Source organism: Lemur catta, chromosome 9 (assembly GCF_020740605.2).
Source record: "Lemur catta isolate mLemCat1 chromosome 9, mLemCat1.pri, whole genome shotgun sequence".
NCBI lineage: Eukaryota > Metazoa > Chordata > Mammalia > Primates > Lemuridae > Lemur > Lemur catta.
The window spans coordinates 42,914,260-42,930,339 of record NC_059136.1 but is presented as its reverse complement, the minus strand read 5'-3'; the positions used below and the strand labels follow the sequence as shown (position 1 = coordinate 42,930,339).

The window sequence follows — 16,080 nt, the reverse complement described above, 5'->3', positions numbered from 1 at the left end:
CCTGCCCTGCCCACGTCTGAACCCTTTTTGCTGTGAAACATTTATGATATGAGTCTTGAATCTTGGACTGGACCCTAAGTTCCTGGAACAGTAGGTTCAACAGCCTCAGAATCTTTCTGGACTCCCCAGGCCATCACAGTGCTGCTGAGCTTATAGCAAGTGTGCAATGAATACTTATTGTCCAAATAAAATAGCAGTTTACACTAATTGCACGCTGGGGACACAGGTGATTTTGGAAGGCAGCATGAGAAAGCCACCACCAAAACCCAAAGGCCTGGGGCTCCCTACAAAGAAAGCAAGCAAAAGTGTAGAAAGCTAATACCAAGATAAACACTTTACTGGAGATTTGGTCCAAAAACTTGAAGGAATTTTCCCCATTGCAGAGCCCAATTAAGAAATGTTTTGTTTTTGTTATAATGCTGTTTTTCTTAAGTTACCAAAGTTTCCAAAAGAAAACTAGTTAATCAGAACCAAACTGGGACAAACCAGAAAACAAGATAGTGTGTTAAAAACAACAACAAATAAAAACCAAGGACTCTGGACTATGGCAAACTTGGCTAAAAGGCCCAGTTCCACCACAAATCAGCTGTGTAGCCTTGGGAAATTTACTTATCTTCTACAGATCTAAATTCTCCCAACTATTAGAGGGGGGAAAAAACCCACCTATTTCACTATTTTATGAAAACTAATTTTTAGAAAGCAAGTATAAGGATCCTGGCCCAGAAGAGGCACAAAATAACATTAGTTCTTTTGTTTACTTAACAAATAGTTGAGTGTCTTCTATGAGCCAGCCATGGCTGTAGGCACTGGAGATACGTATCAGAGAATAAAAATGTCAAATGCACATTCTCATGGTCCTGAGATTACTCATCTTTAGCCCCTGTGAGAATAGGATGAAAGCTCCAGTTCCCCTCCCCATGAAAAACACACATAATGTCCACATACAAGTTGCACCTATAGTGGTAAGGGGGTCAAGTATCCCATGAAATCCTTCAGTCCCCTCTTGTGACCTTAGATTAAGAATCCTACCTCTAGATCAGAGTCTCCCAAACTGTTTAGTAAGAATGACTCATGGCGCATGTTAAATTCAGGGATCCATTTATGATTTACCAAAAAAGACAACCCAATACAGGGAAGTAGGACTCTGGATGTTATCAAGTGCCCCAAGAGAACATTATCAGACAACAAAACACTGCCTAAAATCTCACAGTCCTAAACACACCTGGTTTTCCTAAGCTTACCCACCATATTACATAAGCCAAGCTCTTCTAAATCCCAGCACATAATAGGTACTCAACAAATATTTGTGAAAAAGGAAAAATATTCTGCTTCTAAGTGACAGGAAATGAATTCTATACCCACATATACTTCCCGGATGACTAACACAAAATATCAATCCCAGTTTACAGTTTATTCAGGTAAAAATATCTACCAGATGAGCACAATGTTAAAAAGCTATGTTTTCTCAGAAAGTAGAAAAGAAACAGAAGGCAAGAGCTAAGGCATCACAAAACACTGAGGTGCACCCGGTGCTACTCTTACAGAGGCAAGCGGAAGTTAAAGTTGATGATGACGTGGCTGAGGCCAGGAGGTAGATGCCCATTTCCTCTTCTTGGTCACTGGTAGCTTCCTGTCCTCCACCAATAAACCACCAGCCATCAAGGGGCAAAAAAATCAAGACAAAATCAAGCACAAGGTACACCTCCTGAAGCCTGGTCAATAATATCGTATTTTTACCTCTGTGGAATGGCACAGGCACCCTCTCCAAAAACAAAAAACAAAACCCTCAACTGAAATGTTTACACTTCATGACCTAAAACAGCAGTATTAGACCATACGTTTAGGAATTCTGTAGCAACCCCAAGTTCAAATATTGCATCTCATGGTCCCAGAGATCAGTGCAAAGTCCTGGAAATCCCTATACGTTAGCATCTCCAAGACTATTTTTTGCACTTAGAAGCAGTGGCACAGTCAGGTTCCATACCCAATTTTTGGCTGAGTAAAATGTGGTCTCTGCAAGTGAATCAAGCATTGGTCACACTGTTTAAAGTGACATCTGATGAAAGACCCAATGCTAAATTAGAATCACACAGGGCTACAAAATGTGTACACCTGGACCCTGCCAGCTTCAAAATTTAACTATACTAGAAACAGTCAACGAACCTCTATCTTAGGCTTCACAGATGGAGTCCATAACCAATCTGGACAGGCAAAACCAATTCCCTTCAGGGACAGGTAAGTTTTTCACACTCTAGCTAAACTCATCTTTTATGTCCTCTCAAACCTCGTCTTCTCTTTCCTGCCTTTGTGTTCTTGCAAAATTTTCCCCAAAAGTAAGCCCTGTGTGGCCTGTTTTCCTTATCTGATTGTTTTTTCCACAACAATATAATCATTATATAGAACTTAATGACAAACTCTCATGCTACTTATTAATAAAATGAAATTTAGAAGCTTTCTTTTGTGTTCTCAAACCAGTGGCATTTCTAGGTTATGTCCATGCTTGCAGTCTAGACTGACCTGGAAATCAGGGTTGTATATTTGCAATAGCTATACTGCATAATCTTGTATAATGCAGCTCAAGGAACTCACCTCTAGAAGCTATTTCCCTCTAATCCCATCCAACTACCTGCATAGGTCCATTAATCTTCCCCCTAATCCCATCCAACTACCTGCATAAGTCCATTAATCTAAATTTCTTATTCTTGTGAGGTCCTCATTATCAGCAGATGATTAACACAGAGAAAATAAAGGAGAATACACATGAGGCACAGTCACTCTGGAAAACAGTTCAGCAGTTTCTTATAAAGATAAAACACACTTACTATATAACTTGAAAATCCCACTCTTAGCAATTTACACAAGAGAAATAAACTTAGGTTCACACAACAACTTGTAAGCAACTGTTTATGGTGATTTATTCGTAATCACTAATTACTGGAAATAATCCAAATATACTTCAATTGGTGAATGGATAAACTTTGGTATAGCCATTCAATGGAATATTACCCAGCAATTAAAAGGGCCGAACTATTGCTACATGCAACAACCTGGATGAATTTCAATGTGTTACATTAAGTGAAAGAAGCCAGATTCAAATGGCTACATAGCATGTGATACCGTTTATGTGACATTCTACAAAAGGCAAAGGATAGGGATAATTCAGAGCAGTTTTCAGGGGCAGTGGGTGGGGGGAGTGGATGGGGGGACGGGCTGACAACAAAAGTGGATGAGGGAACTTTTGAGGGTGTTGGAATTGTCCTACATCTTGACTGTGGTTACAAGACGGTATATGTTTGCCAAAACTCAAAAAGCTACAAAAGGTGATTTTATTATATGTAAACTATATCTAAATAACTCCAATTTTAAATTTTTTTAGATAATATAAAACCATGAAAGATAGAGTGAGAGAGGAAGAGAAAAGGAAAAACAGTACACTTGAAATGAGGACTGGAATTTCAAACTTAATATTGAAACAGTTTGAATGATACTTTATCTTGAAAAGCGAATCTGAGAAGTTTATCTTCTGTTTAACCAAATTTAGGTTGTCATTGAACATATATGTTAATTCTTCAAACATAAAAAGGAATCCACTTTTTATTTGTTATGTAACTTCTAAAACAGGATTTATGTCAGCAGAACAAAATAGCTTTCACTTCACACTTGACTTTCCATAGCCCAACTGTCAAGGAGACCATCTTTTCCCCTAAAATATTTAGGGCATCTCTTTTCACCAAAGACTTCTCTTAATCTTACTAAGGTCTGAATACTTCTCTTTGGTGTCTATCAAGTCAAAATCTTAACCAATTTTTCTCTTCTTTAATGTTTATCTGGCCTAACTCAGTCAGATGTTAATTGGGCCATGGCTGTATGATCCAGCAGTTTTCCAATGTCATTTTCATACAGTCCATGAACTTTTTCCTCTTTGCAAGATCTGAAATTTCTCTTGGTAATCCACTTACTTTGCATACATATTATATGGTTGAATGATTATCAGATAATCATAGAGACTAGCCTACAAAATTTTTGGTGTTTAAGTGGCAAGTTTTTGGTAGCAAAAAATTATGTAAGTAATGAGTGTTTAGTGAATATACTCTTGTGATGATAACTTTTATTTTCCTCTGTTGCCTTATAACTGCATGGAGTCAGATAATTAATACATCAAATAATGCATTTCAAGCTGAGGATGCCTTATATTTTATCAATTATATTTTGTTGATCTGCCAACTCCGAGAACCTACATTCCTTCATTGAGCACCAACTATTATGCCAGATTCTATCACAGAGCCATAAAATGTTATATAAATGGCTCAGATGCTTTTTTAATGTGGCAGAAAGGGAGAAACAGGATCATCACTATCATCCTGTTTGCATTTTACTGAGTGTTTACTGAGCACCTATCAGACCAGGTCTTAAGAGCTCCCTTGATACTAACGAATTTAACCTTCTTGACATGCCTATGAGGTCATTACCATGAACATTCCCATTCGATAGATGGGCAAAGCAGTCACAGACCTGCTCAGTGAAGGACCCAGGCACACCCAGCAGCTCCTGGACAGAGCTAGGGTTCACACCTAGTCTGGCTGCAGGACTTGCATATTTAAAGACAACACTGTGAGCACCATAAGCCTCAAGTGGGGAGCTCCACATCGTGGAGGAAACGATAAACCATAAGCAGGCCTGTGCCCATTCCATACCCCAGGTCTCGAGGGCAGCTGTATTCCTGAGGGCCACACCCCACAGCCAGTCCACAAATATCTGCCACAAAAATCACTTGAGACTTGGGGTTTGCTGAATACCAGAACCACCTTCTACAGCAGCAAGGGCAGTCAAGAAGCTGGGAGCAGCAAAGGAACTGAACTTGCCAAATGGTTCCTCCCTGCCTGGCACTCTGTGGGAAGGTGGCTGCTGAACACACTGAGGCGGCCACCCTGTCACCCGACAGCTGCCACCCGTCCTGCTCCTGCTTTTCATGCAGGGAGGCAAGCGGTACAAGCAGCTTCTTGCACCCACACTTCAGAAAAATCAGACTAAATATAGCCACGTTTGCTCTCAGGAGCCAGCTCGGAGTGGGTGGTGCTGCTACACTGCACTTCAGAAAATTGGGGAGGAATCAGCTTGATTTACAAGAGAGCAACTCGCCTCCCTTGCTCTTGGGGTTTCGAAAGGACCATCTGCAAGATCCAACTGGGCCGTGGGGAGTGTTGCAGGTTTGGCCAAGAGATAATAGAGCCCTTAGGAAATGAACTGTACCAGACATGACTTAGAAACCTCCTCCTTCACTTTCCTGCCCATAAAGGGCTAAACCACCACAACACCAGGATTTGGAGGAAATCCACTGGGAAGTGCACATTATCCATGCACTACTCTGTTTCATCCTTTTCCCCCACTCCCCACCCATCAAAATCCTACTCAAAAGCTCACTCACATCCTACCCCTTTCGTGAGGCTGTCCCCATCCGGCTAGAACTAAATGCTCCATTTGTTCTCAGACCTCCCACCTCCCACGTCATGTTGCTTGTACTTTTATTTAGCACTTATATCATTCAGCCTAATCTGCTTCTCTCTGTCTCCTCCACTGAAGTGGAAGCTGGGGGGGGGGGGGTGGTTTGGCAAGGGGGACAGAGTGGGCTAAGCTCCCTTCTTCATCGTACTCCCCACCAAATCTACTACAGTTCCTCGTACACGGGCAGCACTCTGTTGCTTATCAACAGAAAATGCAAAACCTGCTTGAGTGCCAGTGAATGAGCATTTGCAACATCCCCTCTTTCTCCTAATTAAATATACAACATCTGACACTCCCCGGAGTTCAAGCACAGGCTTTGGATCCCCAGGTGCCCCTCTTTTAACATGTCAGCACGGCATCTACTGTGACTCAGCATTAGAGAACACAGCTAACCCAGCAAGGTTTTCACACAATCTCCCCTTCTTAGCACCACCCTTGCTGCTTCTGGCATAAGAGAACAGGACAGATGAGAAAGAAAGGGTGGGATGAAAGGAATTAGGAAGGGCCGGGCTAGGCAATGCAGTAGGATTGGAGCGAAGCCCTGTCTGAACTGGCTAAGAGGGCTGTGGAAGAGGTGGGAGTGGCAGGAGCCACTGCCACAGCGAGTTTAAAGCCAGGATTTGAGGCCCCGATTCCTGTTCATGCACAGTCACTGGACAGGAATTTTCAGTGATGGGCTTCTAGTCACCATTCTCCTGTCCTAAAACAGTGACCAACAGAAGCTGCTAGTGCAGTAGAGCCAGATCTGATGGGCTAGAGAACAGAAAATATGAAAAAAAATCCCTTGAGGATAAGTGAAATGGAAGAGAATGGGGAGCAGTTAATTGAATAATAACACCGTGAAGCTGCTGTAGAGATAAGTACGTATTAGGGAAACCTGTCCCTAGTCCTGCTGCTCTCACATCTACTCTGCAGATGAACACAGGTGGGAGTTCTCAGTAAGTGCGTATGGTGGCTACTGAGGAAGTCAAAAGCACCCACAATCCTACCCATTAATTCATCTTCCATTCGTTCAAACTTCATGGGCCAGGCATAAGACATAGTCCTTGTCCTTCGAAGCGCCACCAAGTAGAAGAGGTGCATTCAAATGATGTTCTCAACAGAAAGGGTAGTTAGAAAAGCACTGGAGTGCAAGCCATCTTCCCTTTGCTTCACGTGTCCTGTGAGGGAAAATTCATCAGAATGGCCCTTGCGTGCTCTCTCTCTGGATCCTTCTCAGGAGAGAAGCCAGTTTGCAAGTTTGTGAAAAGGCAACGGAGCATAGGTGGCTTGGCCCTACCCTCCGTCCCTGTGGGCAGACCTACCTGCTGCAGGAGCCCATGCTCTCTGGGCTCTCAGGCGTGCAGAGGCAGGCTCTGCTAGGAGGAGTAAGCTCACTGCTGGGGTGATATCAGCAAGGCTGCTTTACCATCCAACCCCCAGAAGAAATAACCCATTGTGGGGTTATTAAACATGATGTTTGTGTCTCCCTTTGTGACTTCTTTGACTCTCTGTGACTCAGTTCTGAATTTGAGTTGGGTACAGTGTCATCATTTACTAGACCCCCAAAGCCAAGCGTTTACTGCAACTGCTTCTCTTTGCTACAAGTATTTGACTCTGTCTCATCTCCCCCCGTTTTCTCCAGCCAATGTTATTATCATTTAGCTTTACAATATTTTAGTGATGGGCAGTTTTTTCCCTCTTTTATAGGAGGAAAACTATAGAACCTGAGCATTCAATGACTTATCAGAAGTTATTTGATAAGCCAATTTGTTCAGTTAGGAAAGAAAATTGATACCCCTTAACAGAGATGTTATTCAGAGCACATAGTTTTCCATTTGAAATCTTTTTTCGGGGCAGGTGCTGAATATTAGAAATCATTTTTCTGCCATGTAAGAGGTGCTAGCCTATCAGACCTGGAATAGAAACACTATGTACAATGTTCATCTATCCGACTTTTCTTATAAAGTTCTGAGGATGAAGCAAGAAGGAGAGGAATTGGGGATAAGGAGTAGAAAACCATTCTCTAGCTCTGGGGAGCTGTGCGTTTATACTTCATTCATGAAACAATTACTGTGGGCCCAAGTGCCAGGCACCATCCAGGGAATACAGAGATGAATATAACAGTGTCCCTGATGAATCCACTTTTTTTTTCTCCCTCAATAGTACTGCAACAAATTTCTGTTGAAAAATATCACATCAATAGGCACAACCATTGACACAGTCTGTCCACAGAGAACAGATTACAGTTCCTGCTACCTCCTTTCTAACGGTTCTAGTTCTCCAGCTGTTTGAAGTAATTTATTACACTACAATGTTATTTAAAAAAGACAATGGATGCCAATATAATCCTAATGCAAATGCAGATCATAAGGTAGTGCCCTGTCCTATGACTGGAAAGCACACCTCTAAGCTTTCCAGGTGCCCGTAAATGCAAAACACCGGTCCCAACCAGGCTAGGAACATAAATAGGATGTTGTATTTAAATTAAGAGAAGAAAACGTAACCGAGGGTAACCAAAAAACAATAAACAAAGGGCACCTCTTTTTCATCTTAAATACAAGGTTGAAGGTTCAACAAAGTGAATGAGTGAAGAAGTACTTGCTATTAACACTTTTACAAGTTCAAGTTTACTTAAGAAAAATGTTACACATAGTAAAAACCTTCTAATTTGTTACTAATTAGAAAGACTGGTTGGCAGGAATAAATGAAAATTCAGGACAGAAAATACATGCCACATAGTATGGCTTCTTAAAAGGAAAGCAATGATTGGGAGTACAAGTAACATTTACCAAGGATACGGGTTCCAGGAATGCTTCTATAAGCCCTTCCTTTATTTATTTAGTCTTCACAATATTCCCAGGAAGTAAACATTAGTGAGCCCACTTTTTTCCAGATGTGTAAACTAAAGCTCAGATGTTAAGTAACACGAACTGTATTTCCTATTTCAATTTTTCTGGAAAATTTCCTTATTGTCCAAATCAGCGTTTCTCAAGGAGCTTGGGTAAACCGGTTATCACTTGGTGTTGGCTTGGAAACATTGTATGAGATGGCCGTGCACTGCCATACATTTAGCATCTCTGGATGTGGACACAAAATACCAGTAGCAGTTCCTACATATTCCAGATGTGCCCAAGGAAGACAATGTCACTCAGCAGTAGATGAAAACTACTGCTCTAAAAGATGCTTTGAGCATCAGGACAAAAGACTAGAGAGGGGTGCTTCGTTTAAAAGTCTCCCCCACCTTCAAATCTTTCAGAAGTCACTTATTTTATGGCATTAGTCACTTGAGAAAACGCCATGCATCCTTCTGAAAGCAGTTACAAAAGCTCCATGAATATATCTGCCATGCAATTCAAGAGCATTTACTCAGTGTCTATTAGGGAACAAGTACTGTGCTATGGGCTGGGAATACAAAATCAAAGAGTGCATGGTCCCAACCCCCAAGGAGCGAGAGGCAGATGAAGTATGCCTAGTGTTAGGATAGATATAAGCAGGGGTGCTAGGGAAGCTCAGTACAGGAGGCACCTCCCATAGACTGGGCAGAGCGCTGGGAGGGCAGAGGAAAAGGGAGAGTCGGGACAGGTTCCCAGAGGAAGTGAAGTTTTCCCTGAGACTTGAAAGACCCAGTGGGAGTAACCAGGGAGGGTCCCGGTCCAGCATGAGGCATTTGCAAGGACCGGAGAGAGGAATCATACTTGCAGCAAAAGTTTTAAATACTTCCTCCATTCTTCAAGTTGAGATCTCATTGTGAGTCATACTCGAGGTCTCCTGTTTACCAGACAGGTACTTTAAGTGAATAAGAAAATAAAATAAACTCTCCACAGTTCACATGTATTTCCTTCAAAAGCCTTTGTTTTTGTAAGCTCTGGCTTTGCAGGTATAATCACCCATCCGACAAGAAATATGGCAAATCCTGTATTTCTTGCAGGGAACAGGAAACTGTTTTCAAGAACATTGTAGACTGGCAACAAGTAGGAGTGTCCCTTACTTGGGGACACAGAAAAGTGGTAAAGAGAAGAGATCATAATCAAGGTCATATGATGGGTGAGATAGAAGGGACAGCGGTAGGTCAACTTGACTTGGTCTTAAGCTCAAGATAAACTTTATCTTGGGGTTTTTTGTTTGTTTTGTTTTGGTATTCAAAGTCTTGTCAGCTGTAAAAATACAAAAAGTCAGATTCTCAGCCTATCAGCATTTCCACAGAAAAGAAAACCTAAAAAAGTCTTTAATTATTTGTTTGGTTCGTTTGCCTTAAATGACAAAGAGAAAGAAGAGAAGAGGAGAGAAGAGTGGAATTCATTTTTGTTAATACAGTTGGGAAAACTGGAAGTGGCTGGGGATCTCTGAACCTGAGACAGCCCAAAAGCACTAGTTTATGAGTTTATGGGTGCTAAGTGTAGGAGCTAGGTTGTTAAGACAGTAATCATAAGGAGAGCAAGAGTTGGATTAGTTCAGTTTCTCACTCCTGGGGCAGGGAAGGGAGGGAGAAACAAGTAAGCCCTTGTGGTTCCTTCTTGTCTCCAGCCTACAAGGAACAGGCTCATTTCCCCTTGGCAAGGAGCCTGGTGCAGTGGGCAGGCATGCCCGCTTGCTCCTACCTCAGTTCCCCTCTGCCCTGAACCGCACTCGAACCATAATTCTGTAGGCGAATGGAGGCTCCCATTTAGTCCCCCGATCATTTTATTTTACCATCCAGGCACAGTTTGACCTCTTAATCTGACATCACAAACATTTCTGGTCCACATCCCCCCATCCCCCCACCCCCAGAAACTACCCTCAGCAAGAAAGCCTGTGTTACAAGGTAAGAGAAACTGAAATGAAAAACTCGGATCTCTCACAACCCTCTCGACCCGGCTTTCAACCAGGAAGTTCAAAGGAGGCAGGATTGCACAGTCCAAACTGGAATGCCAACACGCAGAATTGTAAGAGCAAAGAGGAAGGTGGTCTTCAAAGAAAAGGAGTAACTCCATAGAAGAGTCTGTTGAACTTTTTCCCCCTGGCTGATGCCATTTCATGCCTGTAAACTTGGCTGAGCCCGGGAGGGCTGCATAAGCAGAAACAGGTGTAGGGACACCTCCGCCCTTTGGGTACATCTGCTGCCGCCACTGCTGGGTGCACGCGACGCGGGGCCTCGACCCAATCGCCATCCAAGCTTCCCGATGACGCACCTAGACAGGGTCCTCTCCCACGTGTCTGGGGCGAACCGAGCATCCCCGCCCCGTGGCCACCCCGCATGACCTGCGGGAGGGGGGCGGGAGGGGGCAGAGAAAAGGGGCACGTCGGGGCTGAGACCTCATGCAGGATTCCCCAGCTTTCCCCACATTTGCAGGATATCGTTTCCCACTGGAGACACTTTCTTCACCTCCTACCCCAAAGTGCCGCGCACCTTGCACGTCTTTCCAAAGCAACTGAATAAAGCGGCTACCGGCCTTCCGCGGCTCAGGTGAGTGCCGAGAGGTGCAGGAGAAAGGGGCCCGCTCTCCGCCACCCTCTCCTCCCCACGATCGCCCAGCTCCATCAGGGATGTGTGGATTGGGGTGCGCGGGTTAAGACGGAGCTGAAAACGCCCCAAGCGTCCCTTACCTTCCACAGCCATTCTTTCAGCGCTTCCCTAATGCATGCATAATTTTCTCGGCCGAGGTACTCCTCCTGCCCCGCGCTCCCCCCCTCCTCTCGCTTTCGCCTAAATAGTCTGCGCTCATCTGCTCCAGGACCAACCTGCCGCGGTCACGCAAAGCGAGGCAGCCGGGGGGGCTGGGCGCGGGGCGGCCTGGGAAGCGTAGTTCCCTCGGCTCGCGGAGACGCGGGAGCGCACCGCAGCCCTGCCCCGGGCGCCGCTCCGCACCCACGCTCTCAGCAGCCCAGACCCAGCAATCTCCCCCGGGGGTCTCGTGAGGGGCCCCGGGGTCTCCGGGGGACGGAGTTACGGTTGTCCCGGAGGGGGCAGGGACTACATCTCCCAGGAAGCCGTGCGCGGGGTTTCTGCGGGCGCGAGGAGTGGGGACCCGTGATTGAGACTTTCCCTGTCAATTAGAAGGGGTTAGGCACCTAGCTCCGGCGGTGAGGGAGGCGGGAGGCTGCCGGGGTGGCGATGGGCTCTCGTGGGCTTGTCCGCTGGCTTCAGCCACCTGCACCGACCTCTGGCCTCCTGAGCCACCGGTCGCCTGTGGTTCACCTGGGCCAGAGACTCGCTGCACAGGTGAAACTTGTTCCTTTGCACCCCGGGATGTGTGGGGTTTGTTGGGAGTCCTGCCATTTGATACAGCTGTCTTCTGATCCTGCAGGGTGGGTCTGGTGGCTAACTACTCGGCATGGGATGGAGTGGTGGGGTGGTAAGGGTGGCTTAAAATTCCCCAACAGGCAACACCCCAACGGGTTATTAGGAGCAAATCCAGGAACCAGAATTCCACCGGAGGTTGTCAGATGTCTGTCTGTCCTCCAGGGTTGGAAGTTTTCAGCTTGCCTCGCCCGGAGCCTGCTGACGGCCTGTGATAGGGCCTGATAATTAACAGTGCCTAAGAATCAGTGTTCTTCAACTTCTGAACCTATGCCCTGACTCCGGGTGCTGGAGGTGCTGTAAGCAGGCAGATAAGGGGAATCAGGTGGACGATAGAATCCCAGAGCGGGTCAATACTGGTGAAAATTAAGGTTCCAAACATTTTTTTTCCTGCATGTGGAAATACGGATACAATTATGGCTGCTAGGGGTAAGGGAATGGCCTTGGGGACAAATCTGTCTCAGCATTGGATTAAGACTTTTTAAGGCCTTGAGCTTAGAAATGCATGTGGTGCCACATTCACCCAGCATCTCTCTGCCCCCATATATAATTTTTTTTAACTACTCTGTAAAATAACTCTAAAGAAGTACAAAAATCTGATGCTTCCCATGATAACTACTTAGTCATTTCTTTGTCTTGGCCGCTGGAATTTTTTTTTTTTTCCAGAACAACTTTGTTTCTGAGTGTATATGTGCTCACCTGTTTTTCTGGGCAATAAGTATGTGTTTAGTCTTCCTATTGAGTAATATGACTGTGTATAGGTACTTTTAAAAATGCCTGTGTGTAACCATTAAATGCTTTTGGTAATACCTTAGTTCTGAGTCCATGGAGCTGTGTGCAAATCAAACCTACCCCTCCCATCCCAGATACAGTAGAGAGAGACCTGTTTCTTATAATTTCTACGGGGAAAAAAAAAATTCCAACTTAATATGCAGCCAAGCATTCTAAGATCTGGAAAGAACTGAAATCCAGGTGCCTCCTTGTTCCCTCAGGTATAAAAATCATTAAAGCATTTTAGCCTTTTCTGAAATTTAATAAATGGAAAAGGAAGCCATAGGACAGACGTATCAATGTTGCTCAACCTTGGTTGTGCATCAGCCTTTAACAAACGCATATTCCTAAATCTTACCTTAGTCTTATAGAATTAGGATTTCTGGCCATTTGGGTAGGAATGGTTATGTTTGAAAAATCCACAGGTGATTCTAATCTTCAATGAACATGAAAACCATTGGTCCATTTTCAAGCTTTTAAAGATATGGATGATATTAAAATATCACTGAGAACCATTGTTAATTCAAAAACTTTATTTTAGCTCAAATATTTAATATCTTTCCCAAGTGATGTGTATTCTAGTTGAGTTTCATTTTTTCACATAAATATAAATAAGGTATATAAAGGAAATATTAGTTTCAACCACATGAAATAGCCAATGTTATTGGAACATTTTGTTAAACCTATAAATAGATCAGTATCATGTGGTTCAACTTAATTAAAAAACACAACAGTTGAGCAGAGGGTTTCAAGTCTGGCTGAATATGAGAATCACCTGGGAAGCTTTGAAGAAAAAACCACCACCAGTATGTATGGCCCAAAGAAAAAGACACAAAATACCAATTCTTAACAAAATTGTGAAGCAGTAAGAACTCATATATTGCTGGTGGTATGCAAATGAATACAACCACTTCGGAAAACCATTTGACATATTAAGCTGAATATATGCTTATCCTGTGACCTATCCCTAGGTGTATAACATACACATACACACATACATACACATACATACATGTTCTTCAAAAGACACATACAAGAATATTTGTGGCTGCCTTATTTTAATAGCCTCGGGTGGAAAGCAACCCAAATATTCATCAACAATAGATTGGCTAAATGGATTGTGGTATAACTAATCTTATATAGCAGGGATCAACAAACTACGGCAAATGGGCAAAATATGGTTCACCACTTATTTTTTTATGGCTTACCATCTAAGTATGATTTTTACATTTTTAAATAGTTGGGGAAAAAACAAAATAGAATACTTTGTGACACAAGGAAATTACACAGAAGTACTTACATAATCTTCTCAATTTTGCCTCTTGGTCTGAAAAACCTGAAATATTTCCTACCTAGCCCTATGCAGAAAAAAAGTTTGCCAAACCTTGCTATAAAATAATGAGAATGAATGAATTACAGCTGTATACAACAACATGGATGAAACACATGCATTAGTTATCTATTGTTGGTAACAGATTACCCCAAAATTTAGTGGCTTGAAACAATACCTATTTATTACTTCAGTTTCTGTGGGTCAGTAATTGGGGTACATCTTAGCTGGGACTCTTCAGCTTCAGTATCTTTCACAGACTGCAATCATATATTGTTTAAATGACTGTTACTTTTGGTATCTGTCATCAGCAGGCAAGAATAGTTCCTAATTGATACACCCTATTTTAATAAGGAACAAAGTCCAGCTTTCTTCCCATGGCTCTCATAAGCCAAATTCTGTATCCATTGTTATGCTATTGTTTGTTACTTGTGGTATGGAAGCACTTCAAGTGCTGGGACTGAGCCGTATGCCTCATATCTTCCACATTAAATATTTTATTACTTGTATTGCCATTATTGTTATTGTTATTATCAGTAGTGTTGATTGAGTGGTTACAAGCACCAAGCTTTGTACTGAGCACTTTCACATACATTATCTCCTTTAAATCACTGTAATATTGTCAGATATCACCCTTTTCTGGATGAGGAAATTGAGGCTCAGTGAGGTTAAGTAATTTGCTCAATGTCTGAAAAATATGAAGAGTAGCAAGGGGATTGAGGTTTAAGTGCAGAACTTTGTAATGTCACTCTATCTCGATTCCAATACTGATTACATGATTACAAATCTGATTTAATGAGCACTTGGCTAACTAGAAATTATCAATAATAATAAAATGAAGGGTTTTAAATATGTTAATGTCAGAAAACATAATATCTACAATGGTTCAATAATTTCTGAATACATCAGAAGGCACAGAAAGCATGAAAGCCCCTTACCTTATAGTGATTTAAATGAAAAAAAGAAATATTAAGACAAGACTACAGATTTCACCTGATCCTAAGATTTAAAATAGTATAAGTACTTTACTGTATTTAGCGTTCTAACTAGGTTGTTATATTCACAAATCTCCATATGAAACATTCATAAATCTCAAAAGTAAATATATCGGTCATATTTCTATTCTGTCCAAGGATATCTTATAAATCTAACCAGAAAGATTCAAACGTTCAAGACTAAAACTTTTGACATGATGGAACTTAGAGAAAAAAATAATTTTCTATTATTAAAATAGAAAATAATAACTCTTTCTAATCCTTGAGTCATGAACAGAAGAGCTAACCATTCAAGTTATATCAGGCTTCTGTTGGAGGAAGTAAGGGTATTTCAGGAAACATGGTTTAAGCAAAAGCATAGTTATTTTTGCTTAACTCACATTATGTGTGATTAAATCATATTGTGTGTTGTCTGTATAGGTTGGTGAGATTCTATAGCATCCTTGTTTTAAACTGTACTTTCAAAATCAAAGACTCAAATTATGTTTCCAAAATGTGAACACAATCTACTTGTTTGTTAACTGTGATTGCCTTAATATCTGGCGTAAGTGTTCAAGCTTCATAGATATACAGAAGAAGGTTGTAGTCCTGACTGATATTTACTGGCTGTTGGTGATTAGTAAAGTTCTTTGACATTTCTGTGCCTTGGTTTCCCCACACTGGAATCCTATTAAATGTATGATATATATGTCAACTAACTCATAGTTTGGTCCTGGCACATAATGGACACCTAGTAGGTGTTTGCCCTTACCATCATCATTCAAGGAAGCCTCAGAAACCATTCCCCAAGGACATAGATATACCTTAGTTAAGTGGTCACAAAGGCCTCCAAGCTAGTTGTGGGGGCTGAAGCAAGTCTGCCAGTCTGACGTGTAGCTAAGTCACAGAATGAACTTAAGCTGGTCAGTGCAAAGCCTTCCAGACGGTCAGGAAAACATGGCTATGTTGTGGGAAAGCAGTGTACTGGACACTGGCCCATTCTTTTGATAGATTCTGTTGATAGAAAAGAGTGTGGGATTATCGTGGGCTGTAATGGCTGATTACAGACAAACTTTTTGTGCTCTGCAGTTCCCAGCCTGAAGTAAATCTGCTGTGGCTCTTCTTAGCAGAGTTGTTTCCCAACCAGTGGAAATTGTAAACAGTCTTTAATAGCATCAGGGAAGCTATCTGGGATTACTTGTCATCTGTGCACATCAGCAAAAACACTAGAAAGGATGCAACTG

The 16,080-nt window shown here is 42.4% G+C and overlaps 1 protein-coding gene and 1 long non-coding RNA gene across 3 annotated transcripts in view; one reads left to right on the top strand and one right to left on the bottom strand.

Annotated features, from left to right (window-relative positions):
- SAMD12 (sterile alpha motif domain containing 12) overlaps nucleotides 1-11,195 on the bottom strand; it is a 207,222-nt gene extending 196,027 nt beyond the window's left edge. For both annotated transcript variants that reach the window (XM_045560899.1, XM_045560898.1), the window contains exon 1: nucleotides 11,068-11,195. In XM_045560899.1, coding sequence (XP_045416855.1) covers nucleotides 11,068-11,080 — 13 coding nt within the window. In that variant the 5' untranslated portion in view covers nucleotides 11,081-11,195. The remainder of the gene's footprint in view (nucleotides 1-11,067) is intronic.
- LOC123644661 overlaps nucleotides 10,772-16,080 on the top strand; it is a 142,970-nt gene continuing 137,661 nt past the window's right edge. The window contains exon 1 of the long non-coding RNA XR_006737204.1: nucleotides 10,772-10,927. This is a non-coding gene — a long non-coding RNA (uncharacterized LOC123644661). The remainder of the gene's footprint in view (nucleotides 10,928-16,080) is intronic.